The following is a 20,319-nucleotide window of genomic DNA, read 5'->3' as shown; positions in this document are numbered from 1 at the left end:
GCTATAAATACTAGTTTATGCATCTGCCCCTAATAGATTCTGAGCTCCCTGAGTTTACTAGACAGCATCATCTTCAGCCCCTGAACCTAATGTTTGTAAGCACTTAGTAAATGTTTACTGAATAAATGAGTGACAAAATACTCCCTCACTACTGACTAGAAGTAGTGCTATTTTTCTCCAACTAGTTTAATTGGTAAAATCCACACAAATAAAACTTGAGGGCTAGCCTTTAGAGACCAATAAAATGAAATAAAAATACAAATTTGGGGCCAACATCGAGACTTAAGGAAAATTACCATAAAGTAACATTTCATGGGGGTTCATAGTTCAGATACTTATTGTTGACCGAACACACTTACTGAAGTCAATAGTCTTTTATTCAACATATTAAATGTGTTGTTTAACTCTGGTAACCACAGCTGTGACTTAGTTAACGATCTCAATAAATCCTACTTAAATCAGAGACAGGGGGAAAAATTATGCAAATGAATTCTTATCTGTTTTTCTGCCCAAGGCATATTTGATAACAGATAAAACATCTCCAAATAGTCTCTACTTAATAGTCAGGAAGCCATTTGAGGTTTTATTTGGATCAAAATCAAATACAAAGAAGAGGAGAAGCCTGCTATATTCACAAATGATTTTATTTCAGAAAGAAATTACACATTTAAAAGGAGACATAGTTAAGAGCTTACTTTCACATATGGAAGTGAATCTAGGAAAGTCAACAGTTATTAATATACAAAACCACATGATTAAAAAAGACAGTAGTAGATAATGACAGATGGGCACACCTTAGATTCATCTGCAAAACATCTTTTGTTTAAAAACAAAAAGATATCGGTCTTTAAGACAGCTCTTTAGAAACAAGTCTGTAGTTCCAAAGAACTTTAAAAATCAAACCAATCACACCAGTCTCCATACAGGCTGTATCACACCCATATTCATCCATTGGGGGGGGAACCATCCAACAATTATACCTTGCAGCTAGACAGGATGTCTTCCACTAATCTCTTGTAAACCCAGGCATCACCCTTAAGCCGCTGCCTCCTGATACCCACCACATCGGGTTTTTGAAGCTGGCACACTTCTAGTTCAAACTGCATTGTCACTTTACCAAAATCTGACTGTGTTTGACACTTCAGTGTATAGCTATGAAAAACAAGATAAGATACCAGTTAGTAGGAGCATCATGAATATTCTGTATAAGAGATTTCTAAGCCTCCAGGAGGCCAGTGGAGAGAATGAACCATTATGTCACATTAAGCAATCTATTACTGCTTACAGTTTCCAAATGATTTAGCTATACCTTAGTCATGGAGCATGACTGGTGTTTTCCCAGAAGCTGAACTAGGATCTCAAGAAAGAATAAAGATGAAAGGCTCTATCAGAATTTTCCCTTGTCCAAAGAAAAGCCCTTCGTTTAATAGCTACCCATGCCATTCATGCTCAAGAAATCTTCTGGCCTTCTTTGTGCATCTCTTTCAACAGTGTAATCTTTGAACATTAGGCCATTTCCACAATGTTCACAACAAAGGAAAAGTGCAGGGAAGATTAAGAATATATTTTTGTGGGCACCTCATCAGAAAATTTTGTCTTTCATATAAATAAAGCTGAAGCTACCAACCTGTCAGAACGGCATATGTTTTTGAGATTTTTCTAATAGTAGTAAGAATTTATTACTAATATCTGGAAGCATGGTTACACTTTATGGCAGAATTATAACAGAAAACCCATGGAGATGGTATATTCCCATGGTTGAAACACATGGTAAATATAACTAGAACTGCAACATAACAACTCTGATGATGGAAGGGCCCAGTCCAAATGAAGCCTTAAACGCATCTTAAGAAATAGGTATGTACCTGCAAAGTTAGATAAATTGAATTCATGTAAATCAATTTTTTAATTAGTTTGCATGATATTTTAGTTTGTCTTACTAATCTCCAATAAATAAAAAACAATAGGATCAATTTTAAATTTTAGTTCCCTAAATATTTATGATTAGGCAGTGTTCCACAGAAGTGTAGACAAATTACTTGTATCTGTTATGAGGTTTCACAAAACATCATCCTTTTTCTTACTAATTTAGATCTGTGTTTGGGGTCTTGATCTCTTAAAAATGAGCAATCATTATCAGAAATAGGAGTACCAAAAGGAGTACCCTATAGTTAAGGTTCCTGATGGGAAGATGAAGCATAGAACAATTCAGTCTATGGAAGAGAAAAACCAATTCTTCTGGCTTGGAAAAAGATCATAAGGGAATATATCCGAGGTTAGTAAGATCACACCACTAAAAAACTTAGCTTTTATTGCTCTGCTTTTTCACAAAGTAGTTAAAAACAAACAGAAAAGTTAAAAAGGAAAAAAAAGGATCAAGGCGGAGACTTTGCAGCTGATCAGGAAGTTAGAAGAATAAATTATTGGCTAGCAGCTAGTTGGTGATCGGAAAGAGAGATTATACGCTGAAGGAAAGATTACTGAAAGCTTTCTGATATAGATTTGGCTAGAGGTTCTGGAAGCATCGCTAAAGCCCAAGCATGAAGAATGAGCCAGAATGAGTTATATGTGTTCTGATGACGCCTAAAGAAGAAAGCCAGGGTTCAGGTAAGGAATGCTTGCCAACATTTACAGATAATGAAAAATAAAATTATTTTTGCAAAAGACTGTTTCTTAAAATCTTACTCTACATTGAATATTCTAGTTAAATATTTTGTTATATCTATTAGTAGCTCTTTCTATCTGCCTTAATAATGAAATTTTAAAGAGACATAACTGGAAATGCTTAGAAAATATGAACATCTTAGGTAACGAGAAGAGGTCTGGCCATTCAGACCATGAGATCACAGCCACGGAGGCTTTGCTGGCAGCTCACTCAACAGTGGGAGAGAGTTCAGGTGAAATAATTTGATAAAGTGCTGAAAACCCAGTCCTATCCAATAGCAAGTCATAAAGGAAAGGGTTCTACATAAATCCCTAGTTGGTTTGAGGTATCTCATAAATTTAGATTGCAGTTTATAAATATTATTGAAAATATCGGAGGAAAATAGAGGACTGAAAAGAAAACTGGAAGAAGTTCGGATTTTTCCTATTTTGAAAAGTCTAACTTTGAAAGTGGTGACAATATGGCGCTAGCTCATATAACACCAACAAGACTAAATTATGAACAATGACACTAGCATAAAAGCTTTTTTGATGAAAATGAGGTGGGAGAAATATTTTTTAAAAAGAGAAGTGAAGAATCAATACATGTCTTCTCAAAGTTCAAAAGACATCAAGCAATAAATGCAACAGCCTCTAAGCGTGCTTCTTACCCCTTTTGTACAAAGTCAACGTGCTTCTTTGGAAGAATAGACATTATTTCATTCAAGAGTTGATCTGGATTCACTAATCTGGTTGTAGTCACATTATAGTGAAGCTTAAAAAAGAAAAAGAAGGGGTAAGAAGTAAATCTTTACATCAACACAAAGACCATTCTACCTAATTGAGAGATTCCCAAACTCATTATAGTACCAGTTCAAAGGGAAACATTTCCAGAAAAATACAGAAACAATTTCCAACAACTCTTGGTAAGCTGAAATAAGATGGCACTGAAGAGCTTGGAGAAATAATATTCACTAGTAACTCCATCCATATCATCCTTTTTAACCTTCCATCCTCCTCTCCTACCAATCTTTTTAAAGAAATACATAAATATTAATTATTATATCTGTATGAGCTTTGCTCGTTTCTCCCTTCCCATGCTATGCTAGAGATAGTAATAGTCCTAAAATGTAAACTGTGGGAAATGAAACAAATGCCCTAGGAAATGTGGTTTGTACATATAGTTGACCCTTGAACAACACAAGGGTTAGGGGCACTGACCCCCTACAATGTCAAAACTCCACATATAACTTTGGACTCCCCCAAAACTTAATAGCCTACTGCTGACCGAAAACCTTACAGATATCATAACAGTCAATTAACACATATTCTGTATATGTATTTTTTTGTTATTTTGTTTGGTTTTGTTTTTTAGAGAGAGATAAGAGTGTGTGAACACGGGCTTGGGGGCGAGAAGGGGCAGAGGGAGAGCGAGGAGAGAATCCCAGGCAGGCTTAGCCTGACGTGGGACTAAATCTCACGACCCCTGAGGTTCATGACCTGAGTCAAAATCAAGAGTTGGACACTTAACCGACTGAGCCACCCAGGCGCCCCTATATGCATTATATACTATACCCTTACAATAAAGTAAGCTAGAGAAAAGAAAATGTTATTAAGAAAATAATAAGGAAAAGAAAATATATTTACAGTACTGTACTACATTTATCAATATTGTAAGTTTACATTGTATGTTTACAAGATGAATCTTCTATCATCTGTTAGTACCTACACCAATAGTCTTATATGACACAAAACACTATAGATATTATATGTATTACTAACACTAGATATCAAAAATGAAAAGATGTGAAAAACAAAGTTGTATTCATTTACAGGTATAGTGATTCATGCATTGATAACAAAGCAGCAGCAATAGGATTGCTTCATGGTAGCCTAGTGTAATCAATATGATTGCTTCACAGTAGCTTAGCCTATACACTAATGAATAAATGGTCTTACAAATTTTATGGGATACAGTAATAAAGTCATATTCATAATACAGTATTAGAAACTTGTTAGATATTTTTTTAAACTACCTGCTGGTGATGATAGGCTGATAAGCAGTTTCTCCAATAACAGAAGCATACTGAACAGTAACATAATTCTTTGAAAGCAAAGTTATACAACAGTAAGAAAACAAATACATTATTAATTTTATATTAAGTATCACTCACCTTATGTCTAAGTAAAGATAGACAATCCACTTCTGTGAGTCCTGCACACAATGTTCTACATGATGAATACTTAGGTAATGATGATGACAAAAAATGTCTCATGATCCTTATACAGCTATTAGATGTTCACACAAAGACACACACATACACAATATGTAAGTTTATTAACTGTACGGCATGATGATTGTTTACTGTTCGTTAAGTGAAAATGGATCATCATAAAGGCCTTCATCCTCATCTTCATGTTGAGTAGGCTGAGGAGGAGGAGGAGGAGGAAGAAGGGTTGGTCTTGCTGTCTCAGGGGTGGCAGAGGTAGAAGAGTTAGAAGGAGAGGCAGGAGGAGAGGTAGAAGGAGAGGCAGACACACTTGGTGGAACTTTTGGAAATACATCGTAATTTCTGTCTGACTTTATGCTTTTTCATTTCGCTAAAAATGTTTCTGTACGGTGCCAATCCTCCTTCCACTATTCGCTTTAGTTTCAGTGTTCATATCATAAAAGGGTCCAGGTCATAGAAGAAATCCAAAGTAGTCTTGAATAATGGAAACCCTTCGGCCAGATTGCCTAATGTCAATGTGTTTTCTGGCGCTGCTTCTTCTACATCTTCTTCCTCATTATCTGCCACTGGTTCAGAAGCACTTACCTCCATCAACTCATCTTCCGCTCATTCTTCTGGTGTAGTGTCTATCAGCTCTTTAATTTCTCCAAGGCCCATATCTTGAAACCCTCCCCACACATATCTTTTTTTGCCATATCCACAAACTCTTTCATGATCTCCTTGCCTGGCTCTGTCGTAAATCCTGTGAAGTCATGCACAACATGTGGACCGTTTTTTTCAGCAGAAATTTATTGTTTCGGGCTTCATGGCTTTCATGACTTTTTCTGTTACAACAATGGCATCTTCAATGATGAAATCCTTCCAGACTTTCATGACGTTCTCTTCCATAACACTGACAATCCTTTCCAGAGAGTACTGGGTGTAATGAGCCTTAAAGGTCCTTATGACCCCCTTTTCTTGAGGCTGAATTAGAGACATTGTGTTTGGGGACAAGCAGACTACTTGGACACCTTCAGTGTTGAACTCATGGGGTTCTGGGTGACTCAGCAGCATTGTCCAATATCAAAAGAACTTTATAAGGTACTCCTTTCCTGGCAAGGTACTTCTTGACTTCAGGGACAAAGCACTGATGGAATCAATCCAGAAAAGGGATTCTCGTCCAGACCTTCTTGTACTGGCAACTTGGTGGGCATCTTTTCCCTTCAAGACTTGGGAGTTAGCAGCTATATAAACAAGGGCAGTCCTGATCATAATCCTGACTGCATTGCATGAAACAATAGAGCTAGCCTATCCCTCCCTGACTTAAATTCTGGTGCTCGTTTTTCTTCCTTACTAATAAATGTCTTTCGTGGCATTTTTTTCTCCCCAGAATAGGGTATTTTTGTCTGCATTAAAAACCTGTTCAGGAAGATATCCTTTTTCCTCAATGACTTTCTTAATGGCATCTGGGAACCAGTATCTACTGCCTCTTGGTGGGCAGAAGTTGCTTCTCCTGTGATCTTGACATTTTTTTAAACCAAACCTCTTTCTAAAATTATCAAACCATCCTTTGCTGGCATTAAATTCTCCAACTTCAGATACTTCACCTTCGTTTTGCTTTAGGTTGTCATAAAGACTTCATCTTTTCTCAAATCATATTAAAGTTTATAGGTTTGCCTTTCTATCTGCCTTTCAATCCTGCACCCACATAAAAGCTGCATTTTCAATATGCGATTAAAAAAAAAAAAAGCATTTTGCAAAAAGTGCAAGATTTTTGTGCCTGTTGGCATAACTGCAGCAAGGGCTTCACGAATTTCCCTTTTTTTTTTACACAATAGTCCTTTTACTGGATTTATTTATCTTGAAATGGTGGGCGACCGTAGCTGCAGACCTCAATCTATGGTATATATCAGGCAATTCAACTTTTCCTTGTAATGTCATGACTTTTCTGTGCTTCTTGGGGGCACTTCCAGCATCACTAGCAGCATTTCATATGGGTCCCCTAGCGTTATTCAAGGTTTATGGCATTACACTAAAATGATGAAAAAATATGCAAGAACCACCAGAGATCATCTTTTACTGTGATACGCAATTTACTGAAGAGACGAACTGCTCACATGGAAATGATTAGCATCACACAGTGTTTTTCATGGAATTTTATTTAACTTCATTTTTTTAAAGATTTTTTTTATTTATGTGAGACAGAGAGCACCGGCAGGGGGAGGGGCAGAGGGAGAGGGACAATCAGACTCCATCCTGAGCAGGGAGCCCAACGCAGGGGTCAATCCCAGGACCCTAAGATCACAACCTAAGCCGAAATCAAGAGATGGACATTTAACCCACCGAGCCACCCAGGTGCCCCATATCACACAGCATTTTAAGCAGATACTCAAAACACAAGCTCACTGCAAGAGCAACAGAAGGTAGCTATGAAATTATTATAGTAGTACAACATGTATTACAGGTGATTTTAATGCAATTATGATTTAATACTGCACCTTTAAGTTTGTTCACATTTCTCTCAACTGTGAATGGTGCCATGTACAGTATGTTTGTGTCCATAAGTTTTGATAAATTTTAACTTTTTATAATATATTTGTTTATATCTTATGGCAGTAAATGATAAGATAGACTAATATCTACATATATCTTATGCATTCATGACATACCTTTCTCTTAATTTTTTTGATATTTCTAGGCTATGTGGTTTTTGATTTTTCCAAATTGTCACAAATCCCCCCAAATTTTCCTATATATTTGTTGAAAAAAATATACATATAAGTGACCCACACAGTTCAAACCCATGTTGATCAAAGGGTCAACTGTATTTTTATTTTAGTATTTATGTATTTGTTCCAATCTGATTTGGAAAAACCTAATTAGCAAAAACTAATAATATACAGTTTCTTTAAAAATAAATTCAAGGGGCGCCTGGGTGACTCAGTCGGTTGAGCATCCGACTCTTGATTTCAGCTCAGGTCATGATCTCAAGGTTGTGAGATCGAGCCCTGCGTCTGACTCCCCACTCAGCAGGGCGTCTGCTTGAAAATTCTCTCTCCTTTCTCTCTGTGCCCCCCTCAACTCGCACACACATGTTCTCTCTCCACAATAAATAAATCTTTAAATAAATAATAAAAAAATAAAAATAAACTCGGGGCCCCTGGGTGGCTCAGATGGTTAAGCGTCTGCCTTCGGCTCAGGTCGTAATCCCAGGGTCCTGGGATCGAGCCCCGCGTCGGGCTCCCTGCTCAGTGGGAAGCCTGCTTCTCCCTCTCCCTCTGCTGCCACTCCCCCTACTTGTACACACTCTCTGTCAAAAATAAAAATAAAAACTTTAAAAAAATAAAATTAAAAAAAATAAAAATAAACTCAAGTTTTTTATTTTTTTTTTAAATTTTAATGATAATTGAGAAATGTCTCTTTTTTTTTTTTTTTTAAGATTTTATTTATTTATTTGAGAGAGAGAGAGAGAGCACATGAGAGGAGGGAGGGTCAGAGGGAGAAGCAGACTCCCTGCTGAGCAGGGAGCCCGATGCGGGACTTGATCCCGGGACTCCAGGATCATGACCTGAGCCGAAGGCAGTCGCTTAACCAACTGAGCCACCCAGGCGCCCAAAATAAACTCAAGTTTTTAAAAAGTTAGCGATCTTGGGGCGCCTGGGTGGCTCAGTCATTAAGCGTCTGCCTTCAGCTCGGGTCATGATCCCAGGGTCTTGGGATCGAGCCCCGCATCGGGTTCCCTGCTCCACGGGGAGCCTGCCTCTCCCTCTCCCTCTGCTTTTTTTTAAGATAGATAGATAGATAGATAGATAGATAGATAGATAGATTTATGTATGTATGTATGTATGTATGTATGTATTTATTTATTTATTTATTTATTTATTTATTTATTTATTTGACAGAGAGAGACACAGTGAGAGACGGAACACAAGCAGGCGGAGTGGGAGAGGGAGAGGCAGGCTCCCGGCGGAGCAGGGAGTCCGATGCGGGGCTCAATCCCAGGACCCTGGGATCATGACCCGAGCCGAAGGCTTAACCAACTGAGCCACCCAGGCACACCAAATCTGTTTTTTTGTCTTTTTTTAAAGAGTCAATATAAAGAAAATGCCAGATAAATAACAGTGTAGATGATATGCCGAAATGAAGGTGAGTTACATGACTGGAGTTTAGGAACCCAGCTTCAAGTTATAGGACCCTCTGTCTGCTGGATTCCCATCCAGGGCTATTTCACCAAACTAAATTGGCTTTGTCAAGATAATAAGCAGAACACTTCTAAATCACAATTTTAGTGATTCCTTTTGTAAAATAAAAAATTAATCCTAATCTATTTAAATTTCAGATTTTTACAGATTGCTTCCTACAAAGAGGGCTTAACTACATATGATTTGCTCTCTTAACAACCTAAAGTGTTCTTTGTACCATGTACCATCCTTTTAAATTTTCTGTAAGTTTATAATTTTTTAATACAAGAGGTAGGAAGAAAAAAATGAAACTAATTTCCTAAAGCAAGCTCTGCAGTTCTGCAAAAACTTAAAGCATTATAGTCAAAGATCCAAAGTTAGTCAAGTTTCCAATGTTAGGTGTGTGCTAATTAGGACTGTGGTTCTGCTCCATTGGGGTTAAAATGCTCAACATGGATAGAAACAATGCTACTCAACATTGGAGCACTTTTTATAATAGAGCATTTCATGTTCATCTCACAGAGACAGCTTTGTTTACATATCCCAGCTCTGTGAAGTTGCCAGGGTAGAAATTATCTCCAGTTTTTACAAATAAGGAAATTGAGGCAGTCAAGGATAAAATGACTTATCCAAGCTACACAGTACGAAGCTGAGGCTAGAACCCAGGTCTTTTCATTTCCAACCTATATCCTGGAAGTATTAGGGAATACATGGAAAGCCAACTAACACAGCAGTTCCTACTGGAAAATGCATTAGGGTTCCATAACAATTTACACAGGTGAACACTTTTGGCATATTATCCAGCAGTATTTGATACTGCTTAGCCTCTCAGTAATGTATATGATTGGACAGGTTTCCGTAATTTTATCTAATGTTTTTCAGAGAAATGACACTATGGTTTTCTTAATCCCAATGTCAGGGTTTGAAATATTTCATAACTGTCTCCATCTAGAGAAATCTTAGAACAAAAGGACAGTGCAAAACTTCTCAGTGCATTATACAAGTTCAACAAGGCAACAAATATTAATGGAGAAGTCCTATCTTCTTCCACTTTAACCAGGACATAAACGAACATTCTCCCCTGAAACACACTTCTGCCCAACAGCTCATCATTTTCCTTCCCTAAACCTGCCTAGATTTGCTCTCAGTGAGATTCTCAGTGCAAAAACTAAACACAGACCCACTCCCCAAACCACAGGGAACACTGCCATCTTCTCTGCCCTCCTTCGTGCCCCACACCTCTTGGGACATGTTTTTCTCACAGCACAGAGCAACATCCCTGCCTGTCTTCACTGCCACTCTACAAGATCCTCAATGACATGGGCTGTGTCTTATTCATACCTTTACCTCTTACTTCCCCCAAACAAACATGTCATTCATTAGATGTCTGAAGGAATGCTGAGAGAATCCGAGAGAGTAAGAAGTATTTTATATCCACTAATAACTTCTTTTTCCTTTCCTTTACCAATATTTACCATATTGTCCACATCACTGACACAATAAGCCTTTTAAAGCGTAACAGGACTATCAAATAAGGTCCAAATCTCTTAGGCCTGTGAGGACCTCTTGGCCTAGCTTCCCAGTCTGCTGCTCACTATTTTCTTCACATATACCACATTCAAAGTTCAAATTCACTTCCCATGCATTGAAATATTTTTTGAGGGCCTACAAAGGTATCCATGTGTCAGGGACTCTCCTATAATCAGAGATATGACAATTAAGCTCAAGTCCCCATCCTCAAGGCAGCTCTCAGTTCCCCATCTATACCCATGCTTCCCCACCTCCATGTTGCCTCTGTGATTAATCGCTCTGAGTATTTTAATTATAGTTATTTGCTCCTTGAAAGGAGCAAGTATATATAATTTACCTCTGCACTCTCAAAGCCCACTGCATCAAAATGCATAAAATAAAAAATAATCAATTCATTCATTCAGTACTTCTCTTAGAAAAAAAAAAAAGTCCAGTTAGCAGTCAGCCTCAGAAATCCATATTAAAGAATTCCAGTCCACTTACCTTTAGTCTTCTTGGCCCATCTTTGGCAGAGCCCTTCCTTTTGCTCCTGGTAAGCACAGTGATAACCTTATCCAATCCCCTTTCAAGGCTCCCAAACACTTTGGTTCCTTTTCTCTTTGGAGTATCCTCTACATGTGCTTGGTTGAGATCCAGTTCCACTGAGCGACATCTTAAAAAAAAAAAAAAATCCACGAGTAAAGCTGGGCCTCCTGCCAGTTGGGGCCCTCAAAGGCCACTTGAGCATGCCAAGGCCGGACCACCTCACTCCCCAGGGAGTACAAAAGCCATCTCCCACTGGAACGTAGTCATCACTCCTCCCCTCAGCCAACTGCCACTTGGCAAAATTATTTTTCCCCTAGCTTTTTTTTTAAAGTCAATATACAGAAAAGTTGAGTGAATAGTACAGCGAACAACCATATATCCTCTTAGATTCAATAGTTGTTAATATTTTGCCACATTTGCTTTCTCTACGTATATAGATAAGTAAATACATTAAATATATGTGCATCTTTGCTGAACCATCTGAAAGTAACCTGACTGAAGATATCATGAGACTACACTCTGAAACACTTCAGCATACATAACCAATGAATAAGGACCTTTTCTACATAACCAAAATACCAACATGACACCAAGAAAATTAATAATAATGCCATAGTACTGTCTAATATCTAGTTCATGGTCTAATTTCCCCAGCTGTCCTCAAAATGGATACTGCTTTAAAAAAAATAGCTATAAAAGACAAGGAAGGGTCACCAATGCTGCACAACTGTCCATACAAGAGGAATGAGTTTTCTCTGAAGCACCCATTGGTATCTTTACTATTTGAGTAACTGCTATCTGTTAGTGGATATCTATATTCTACTGGCAGAAGCATAGGAAGAGATGGGCCTCAGAAAGGGTACTATGTGGCTGGGGCCAGGGCCACTGTCTTCCCAGCCTGCCATATGGTAAGGTGCCAGTCCCACTCCTGAGGAGTTTCAGAATTCTACCCCATGAGGAAGGCAGCAGCAACGGCTCCAGGAATGGACACAGACCATCGTCATTCAGCTAGACATTCCTACAGTCTCCAACATAATTTATACAATGGTTTTATACCTTAATGGGGTTTATCATACATGAAAAAAGGAAATCTGGTTACATATACTGAAGATCAAAGAATCTAAAAAACAGAACACTTACCGCCTCTCAGGGCTAATGACACCTATCATGAACTTCTCTGTTCCTGCTGAATTTGTTGGCATTTTAATTGGGGTTTCTTTCAGGCATTGGTTTCTGGCTATTAGAAAAACAAGAAACACAAACCACATGCAGGTGACATATTACAGTTTCAAAACTTCTATCAATAACGCATACATCACTTATTCATTGACTCAGAAATACTGTAATCACTTGGCCAGTGCTGTTAAGGCTCTAATTATTTAAAGAAATGTTTCCATGTGGTTTATAATAAAAATAAAATCATTTTGCTTTGCATGTGTAGCTCTTCTTTTTCCTTCACTGCAAAACTGAGGCCATGCTTAATATTATATGACAGGGGCGCCTGGGTGGCTCAGTTGGTTAAGCAACTGCCTTCGGCTCAGGTCGTGATCCTGGAGTTCCGGGATCGAGTCCCGCATCGGGCTCCCTGCTCAGCGGGGAGTCTGCTTCTCCCTCTGACCCTCCTCCCTCTCATGCTCTCTGTCTCTCATTCTCTCTCTCTCAAAATAAATAAATAAAATCTTTAAAAAAAAAAAAAAAAATATTATATGACAAATTTAAATAGATCATATAAATACAGATTTTATGACTACTGATTCTCCTTTCTATAAATAAGTCGATCTGTATTTATACAAGGATCCAATTTATGCTTTTAAGTGAAACAGTATTGAGAGGTGTTAATTCAATTCCTAGTCCTAGTCAACTCCTGTTAGGCAAAGAGAACAGTCCCTGTGAAGTCTTGACAAAAGTTATTAAACAGCTGTGAGCTTTGGTTATTTTTATATTCCCTATTCTAGAATTTTGTGTTTGATTCTACTAGGGTGTTTCTATCCAGTCCAGACAAATTCGCAATAACAAATCTGGCTACCACTGATTAGTTAACTTTTTGTTCATGATCTAAAAGTTACATGCCCTTTAGAAGTAATAACACTTTATAATAAGTATAAGATATCAAGTTTTTAAAAAGACATTAGAGGTGTTGTTTTGTTTACGACTATTCAGCACTGTTTTCATTGGTTCTATAAGAATAAGAAAATAAGATCACTCATGGGTATCTCTGAAAATAGTTTTCATCTTTGTACACAAAGAGTATCTACTACTACACACAGTTACTCTTTGACAAATTGTCACTAACTGGATTGTACAAGATTCAGTAAAGTGATTACTGCTAATATCAAAAATGACTCAGAGTCAAAGTCAAATGCAAAGCACTAATGGAAGCTATCAATTAAGGCTTCAGCCACTAGCTTCCATAGGTGGCTCTTATGTTTAAAGAAAAATAACCAGGGGCGCCTAGGTGGCTCAGTCTGTTAAGTGTTTGCCTTGGGCTATGGTCAGGATCCCAGGGTCCTGGGATCAAGCCCCACACCCCCCCTCCCTGCTCAGCGGGAAGTCTGCTTCTCCCTCTGTCCCTCCCCCTGCTCATGCTCTCACTCACTCTCTCAAATAAATAAAATCTTTAAAAATGAAATAAAGAAAAATAGCCAATAATTCCTTTTGACTGATACAATCTTTCTCACAGGGACAAGATACGCAAACTGATGACACTTTAACACTATAAATTCCAAACTATCCATATGTCAAAACCTTCAGAATTACATAAAAAGTTAAAAAACACAGGGGCACCTGGGTGGCTCAGTCAGTTGGGCAGGCGGCTTGATTTCAGCTCAGGTCATGATCTCGGGGTCCTGGGATTGAGCCCCATGTCAGGCTCAGTGCTCGGCAAGGAGTCTATTGAGGATTCTCTCTCCCTCTGCCCCTTCCCCCAACACGCGCGTGTGCACACACACACACACACACGTGCACACTCACACTCTCTAAAAAATAAATGAATAAATCCTTAAAAAAATTTTCAAGTTAAAACACACACGCAGTAACAGAAGGGATATAAGCATCAAAGTCTTAAAAAAAAAAAAAAGCCCTCAATGAGCCAAAGTCCACTTACCTCCCTACCCAACTCCCTGACTCACATAGGATGTTGTAGCTATATTAACAAATAACAGAAGAAACAACCCCATTAAGAAAAACTGCAATAGCAGCTACTACTAAGGTGCCACTCTATCCAGACTTAATCTTACCTCATAACAACCCCAGGCAGCCACAAATGCTTATCATACCAAACTAGCCTCACAATTCTGGGGAAAGTATTGTTTGAGTTGATGAACGAGAGAATGCCATTAACATAATAATAGAACTTCCAGTAAATATTCTGACAAAGTTTTTCATACTATCTGTATAAGAAATAGAGCTCTGGAACTGGCTATCAGGCCCACTAGTAAACTGGAAGCACAATGGCAGGATGTGATTTAGCAGCAGTTCACATGGCAATGTTTCAGAATTTCAGTTCATGAGGCTCTTAACATAAAACAAGAGTAGGTCGGGCTCCTAGGTGGCTCAGAAAGTTAAGCCTCTGACTCTTGATTTCAGCCCAGGTCATGATCTCAGGCTAAGCATGGAGCCTGTTTGAGATTCTCTCTCCTCTCTATGCCTCTCCCCACTCACACGTGGGCTCACGCTCTCTCTCTCTCAAAAAAAAAAAAAAAAATATATATATCACAATTGCTGGAAAAAAGGCCAAAAATGTTTAGGGGTCATTTTAAAAAGTGACATAGACTATATCATGGTAAATAAAACCCCTCAGGCTCTAATTTATTCATTCCTTCATTCAACAGATATGACCCTACCATACACAATGCATTGGGCACCTACTATATACCAGACAATAAACATGGCCCCTACTACATACTATACAATGTTGCAATGAGCATGGCAGACAGAACTTCTACTCTCACAACACTTGTTGTCTTATCCGGATGAGACCCAGTACTAGAAAACTGGGTTCAGTCCTAAGCACTGTGTTTTAAGAGGCACGTTAACAAAATAGAATGTGCTCAAATGAGGCCAGCAAGAAAACACTGAGGTGTCATAAAGGAAACAGCTTACATAATTGGTGCTGACTGAGCTGACGAGGAAACCAAGGGCAATGAGAAAGTTGTAATATCCAGACATAGATCTAGATATCTAGAAGGACATCACAGGTCTCGCCTGTCTGTTGGGATATGGACAAGAGCAGGATCAGATACCAGAACTGGATATCTACATGAGTAAGAAGGGCTCAGCAGAGACTTTAGCTTTAGCCATGATAAGTGGGGGGAAAGGAGAAAGCAAAGTCTAAACCTGGATATATGACCTTGGGCAAATCACTTGTCTGAGTCTCAGGTTCTTCGGCTGTGAAAAAGGCAGGTGGATGAAATGAGCTCTAATTTGCCTTTTGGCATTGATATTCTATGATGCTATAATTCAACTCTATATATGTGAAAAAGAGAAAAAATATCACTTAAGAAAAATTGGAAATTGACTAATATGCTTTCATTTCAACCAATGCAAATAACACACGATAAAAAAGCAGAAATTTCTGAGGGCAATGCTAGTCATTTCTGACCTGTTATGTTTATTTAGATGGTAAGAAGAATGGAATTTAAAGTATTTTACCAATGATTAGTCCACATAGCAAATACCTTTTGAGGGTGTAGTGTAATGATTTGGTGTACAGAGTATTTCTCTCTTATACTGGTTCTTATTAACTGGAGTCTTTGGCTCAGGAAATACAAAGCAGTCATCATCCTTTACAGCAGACTTAGGCGTATATACATTCTCTTTGTTCTTTAATTTATTGGCAGATGCTCTGCATAATACTGGAGTTAATGATTTAGATTCCAGACCATTTGATTCTGTCCAATGCTTGGCAAACTGGAAAAAAAAAAAAGTTCCTGGATAAAGCACACTGACGAAGAAGAAAAGTCAATTTCTCTACAATATGCTTTAATCATTTGCAAATTACCTTGCACCATTTTTATTAAAATGAAATACTCTCAAAAGGATATTATTGGCAATATCAGGAAATTTGAAAATGGAATATTCAGTTCTCTGTAGTACATGTAGATCACTTTAGGCTGTTCTATTGACAGATCATTTCAACATGTTTCAGGTTAAATGTTAAACATACCCAGATCTCAGGCAATACTGAGAATGGCCACAAATAAATCCTAAGAATTGTTTCCCATGCCTAGATTGCCATGGTTTGTCTCAAGATGTACCAAAAAATAAAAGCTTAGTCAATGATTAGAGCAGAAAAACCATGTTAAAATACTCTAAAAGAAATGTTGGATACTGGGGCGCCTGGGTGGCTCAGTCGTTAACCGTCTGCCTTCGGCTCAGGTCATGATCCCAGGGTCCCGGGATCGAGCCCCGCATCGGGCTCCCTGCTTGACGGGAAGCCTGCTTCTCCCTCTCCCACTCCCCCTGCTTGTGTTCCCTCTCTCACTGTCTCTCTGTCAAATAAATAAATAAAATCTTTAAAAAAAAAAAAAAAGAAAGAAATGTTGGATACAAAATATTTATTAATCCTTTTGAATTTATGGTTGAGCTTGCCACAAAAGTAAGGAAAATCCTCAGAGTCCAAACTAAAAAGAGGAGCATGAATCCAGAGATGTAATGAAGACTGAAACTGTCCACTGCTCTAAGGGCATCTACCTACTGAAACTGTCCACTGCTCTAAGGGCATCTACCTACTATCTCGGAAAACTGACAGCGTGGGTTTCAACAGCCATGGAAGCCCTAGACCTAGAACCAAAGCTCTCAAGAAAAGCCAGAAGGGGCTTTAACTAAAAATGAAAGGGTGAATTAAATATAAATCTGCCTTGGAAAGGAGTTTGGCACAAAAATGTGTCTGTCCTGGCCTTGGCTCTAGAGAAGCAAAAGTCTCCTTTAATAATTTATAATTTCATATAGGTTTGGTAACAAAATTCATACTACCTGCATGGTCCTACCTGCATTCAAGGAAAATATAATCCCTAGCTCTTAAAAAACCATTCCAGGGAATAAAAAAGGAACACATCCCAATTCATTTTAGAAGACTAATATAATCACAATACCAAAATCAGGTAAGATTAATACAAAATGGGATGGAATGCAAGAAAAGGAGAAGAAAGCCTTTCACTCATTATTCTACATTGTTCTATATTGTTTGAATGTTTTGCAGGATGAATGTATCCATGTATTACTTCTGTAATAATAAAATTAAAATTTTCAGAAGAAAAAAAGTTATAGGCCAATTTCATCTAAGAACATAGAACCAAAAATTCTAAACAAATTTTAGCAAACTAAGCCCAGCAATGTGTTAAAAAAATAGTAAACTGGGCTTATGTAAAGAACAAAAGATTATCAAAAGGAGAAGAAGACAGATCAGTTGTTTCTCTGAGTTGGGGGGAATATGGAGTTGCCTGCAAAGAAGCATGAGGGAATTTGGGAGGGGCAACAGAACTGTTCTTGATTTTGATGGTGGTTACATGACTGTATGTATTTGTCAAAACACACAGAATTGTACACTAAAATGGTGAATAATTAACTACATGTAAGCTATACCTCATTTTTGGAATGGGAGAGGGGAGGGGAAGGGAGGGAAGGGGAAGAGGGGAAGAAAAAAAGGACAAGAAAAGCGAAACGAGGAGCAGTAAAGTGCTCCAAAATGGAATCTTGGCTTTCTTCAACTTGGAAATAACTGGCTTCTCTTTCATTCATATTCCAACAATCTCTCATTAATGTTTTCAATGGAATTAGGAATTCATTAGATTTGCAAGCACATACACAAGACTGCATATTACATGGAGCTACTACACATACTCACATTAGAGTCTAGATGTTTTTATAACTAAGACAACATACACTGCTTTAAATAGTAATACAAATAGGGGCGTCTGAGTGGCTCAGTCATTAAGCATCTGCCTTCGGCTCAGGTCATGATCCCAGGGTCCCGGGATCGAGCCCCGCATCGGGCTCCCTGCTCAGTGGGAAGCCTGCTTCTCCCTCTCCCACTCCCTCTGCTTGTGTTCCCTCTCTCGCTGTGTCTCTCTCTGTCAAATAAATAAAAATAAAATCTTTAAAAAAAAACAAAACAGTAATACAAATAACCAACCTGTGGTGTTTGAGGAGTGGCCACAACTGTTGATGAACTGTCTCCACACCAGTCATAGTCTATCAACCCAGCCACATAGTTTTCATCACTTGTCGTCATATCTTCTAGACTCAGATTCTGTGACTATTGAAAAATAGAAAAACTTAGAGACAACACCATCATGATTCAATTTTTAAAAGAGTATGTTTGAGGCACAGGGCAAGGCCCTGAAAGCAGAAACAAAGCAGAGATAGTATATTGAAGGAGCTCATCATCCAGGACAGAAAATAGGAAGTCAAAAAAATGCTAATACAAATTACTACATAGGAGAATCTCTTGACTCTCAAATAACATGTCTTGGAACATTTTTACATTATATGCCATACTATTTAGCTTATTATTATCAGATAATCACTGTAACACCAGACAAATAACAAATAAAAAGCTCTGATGGGGTGCCTGGGTGGCTCAGTCGGTTAAGCGTCTGGCTCTTGATTTCAGCTCAGGTCCTGATCTCAGGATCCTGGGATCAAGACCTGCATTGGGCTCCTCGCTCAGCGGGAGTCTGCTTTGGGATTCTCTCTCTCCCTTTTCCTCTGCCCCTCCCACCTTCAAATAAAAAAAATCTTTAAAAAAAAAAAAAGCTCTGACAAAGTAGAAAACAGAAGGGAAATGACTTTGAAATATAGGTTTCTTCGTTGTAAGTACATACAGAGTATGCAACAATTTCTCCTAAGAATAAACTAGCTTTATGAAACATCTCCTGGGGACAGGATCTTTGGGGTCCTGTGCTAACAATACCACTAGAGTTGGTTATCTTCCCTCATTCTTCCCCCTCTACAAACTAAGGGTATACTCGACACACCCTAAATCCTAAGTCTATGGAGTATAATCGGATTTTTTTATTTCTCCTTCCTTCCCTTCCCCTCAACATCGAGTTTAGCTGTACATACAATTTTACTTGAATTCTTCATCTCTCATCATTTACTTTCCAGTCCCACTGCCGTTGCTCTAATTCATGAACACATCTTCTCAGACCTGAACTATTCAAACAGATGGTATGGTCTGTGCCACCAATGTTTCCACCCTCTCAGCCAGAAATGACAGAGTTCTCCAGTTATCATGAACCAGAACTACCTACATGCAGTGCTAGGTGGAGAAACATACTAAAGCTAAATCTAGGTTCAGTGAGGGAAAGAACAGTGTTGTATGAATGATGGCTGTCATGGGCACTGCAGAAGGGAGTAACAGCACACACATCCCTAACTGAACAAATCTGGATAAATTTTCCGAAATTACAGTCATGCAAGTGACTTATCCTATCTTGTTCAAAAATCAATGGCTCCCATATCTATAGCATAAAGTCTAACCCTTCTGACACGACATTTCAAGGTTCTCTACAATCTAGATCTCGCCTACCCCCAGCTCACTTCCTCCTTCTCTTCCTCTCACTTTTTCCCTACTTGACCTCTCCATCTTAACCAAAGTCGAATGACTGCCAACAGAATATATCAAGCACATTTAGGTGCCTGAGATTTTGCTAATTCATTTATCCTGCCCTGAATACTGTGTTCCTTCTTTTCCATTTTTTTCTAGACTTGACTATAGATCCAGTTTGGGTCACCTATGGTGATCACTCCCTTCCTAAAGCCACTAAAGCACACCTCTAGCCCCTTGTTGGCACCAATCATCTATTATTCCAGTGTAGTGCTATCTTTATGTATGTCTTGCCTCAACTTAACTGTTATAGAGCAAGCATGGGCCTGAAAATGCTAATGATATGTTGATGATGTAGTCTTGTTTTTTTAAGATTTTATTTATTTATTTGACAGAGAGACAGCGAGAGAGGGAACACAAGCAGGGGGAGTGGGAGAGGGAGAAGCAGGCTTCCCACAGAGCAGGAAGCCCGATGCAGGGCTTGATCCCAGGGCCCTGGGATCATGACCTGAGCCGAAGGCAGATGCTTAATGACTGAGCAACCCAGGCACCCGATGATGTAGTCTTTTATGATTCTTGGATCAGACTATATTATTGTTTCACTGAAAACGCCATCTATTGATTAATAGTTCGAGATTACCTACCTTCTCATAAACAACACCCCGGAGAAAAGGGATGATTC

General features: G+C 38.5%; 1 protein-coding gene across 1 annotated transcript in view; it reads right to left on the bottom strand.

The window, feature by feature from the left end:
- Nucleotides 1–646: 646 nt before the first annotated feature.
- The window catches only part of MELK (maternal embryonic leucine zipper kinase), an 81,448-nt gene continuing 61,775 nt past the window's right edge, over nucleotides 647–20,319 (bottom strand). Inside the window, exons 12-17 of the mRNA XM_036076146.2 lie at nucleotides 18,222–18,344; nucleotides 15,766–15,997; nucleotides 12,230–12,326; nucleotides 11,048–11,216; nucleotides 3,315–3,418; nucleotides 647–1,152 (exon numbers count right to left, since the gene is read on the bottom strand). Coding sequence (XP_035932039.2) covers nucleotides 975–1,152; nucleotides 3,315–3,418; nucleotides 11,048–11,216; nucleotides 12,230–12,326; nucleotides 15,766–15,997; nucleotides 18,222–18,344 — 903 coding nt within the window. The 3' untranslated portion in view covers nucleotides 647–974. The remainder of the gene's footprint in view (nucleotides 1,153–3,314; nucleotides 3,419–11,047; nucleotides 11,217–12,229; nucleotides 12,327–15,765; nucleotides 15,998–18,221; nucleotides 18,345–20,319) is intronic.

This window comes from Halichoerus grypus, chromosome 14, assembly GCF_964656455.1.
Source record: "Halichoerus grypus chromosome 14, mHalGry1.hap1.1, whole genome shotgun sequence".
NCBI classification, from domain to species: Eukaryota; Metazoa; Chordata; class Mammalia; order Carnivora; family Phocidae; genus Halichoerus; species Halichoerus grypus.
The sequence above is the reverse complement of the archived record's forward strand: the minus strand, read 5'-3'. Positions and strand labels throughout refer to the sequence as shown.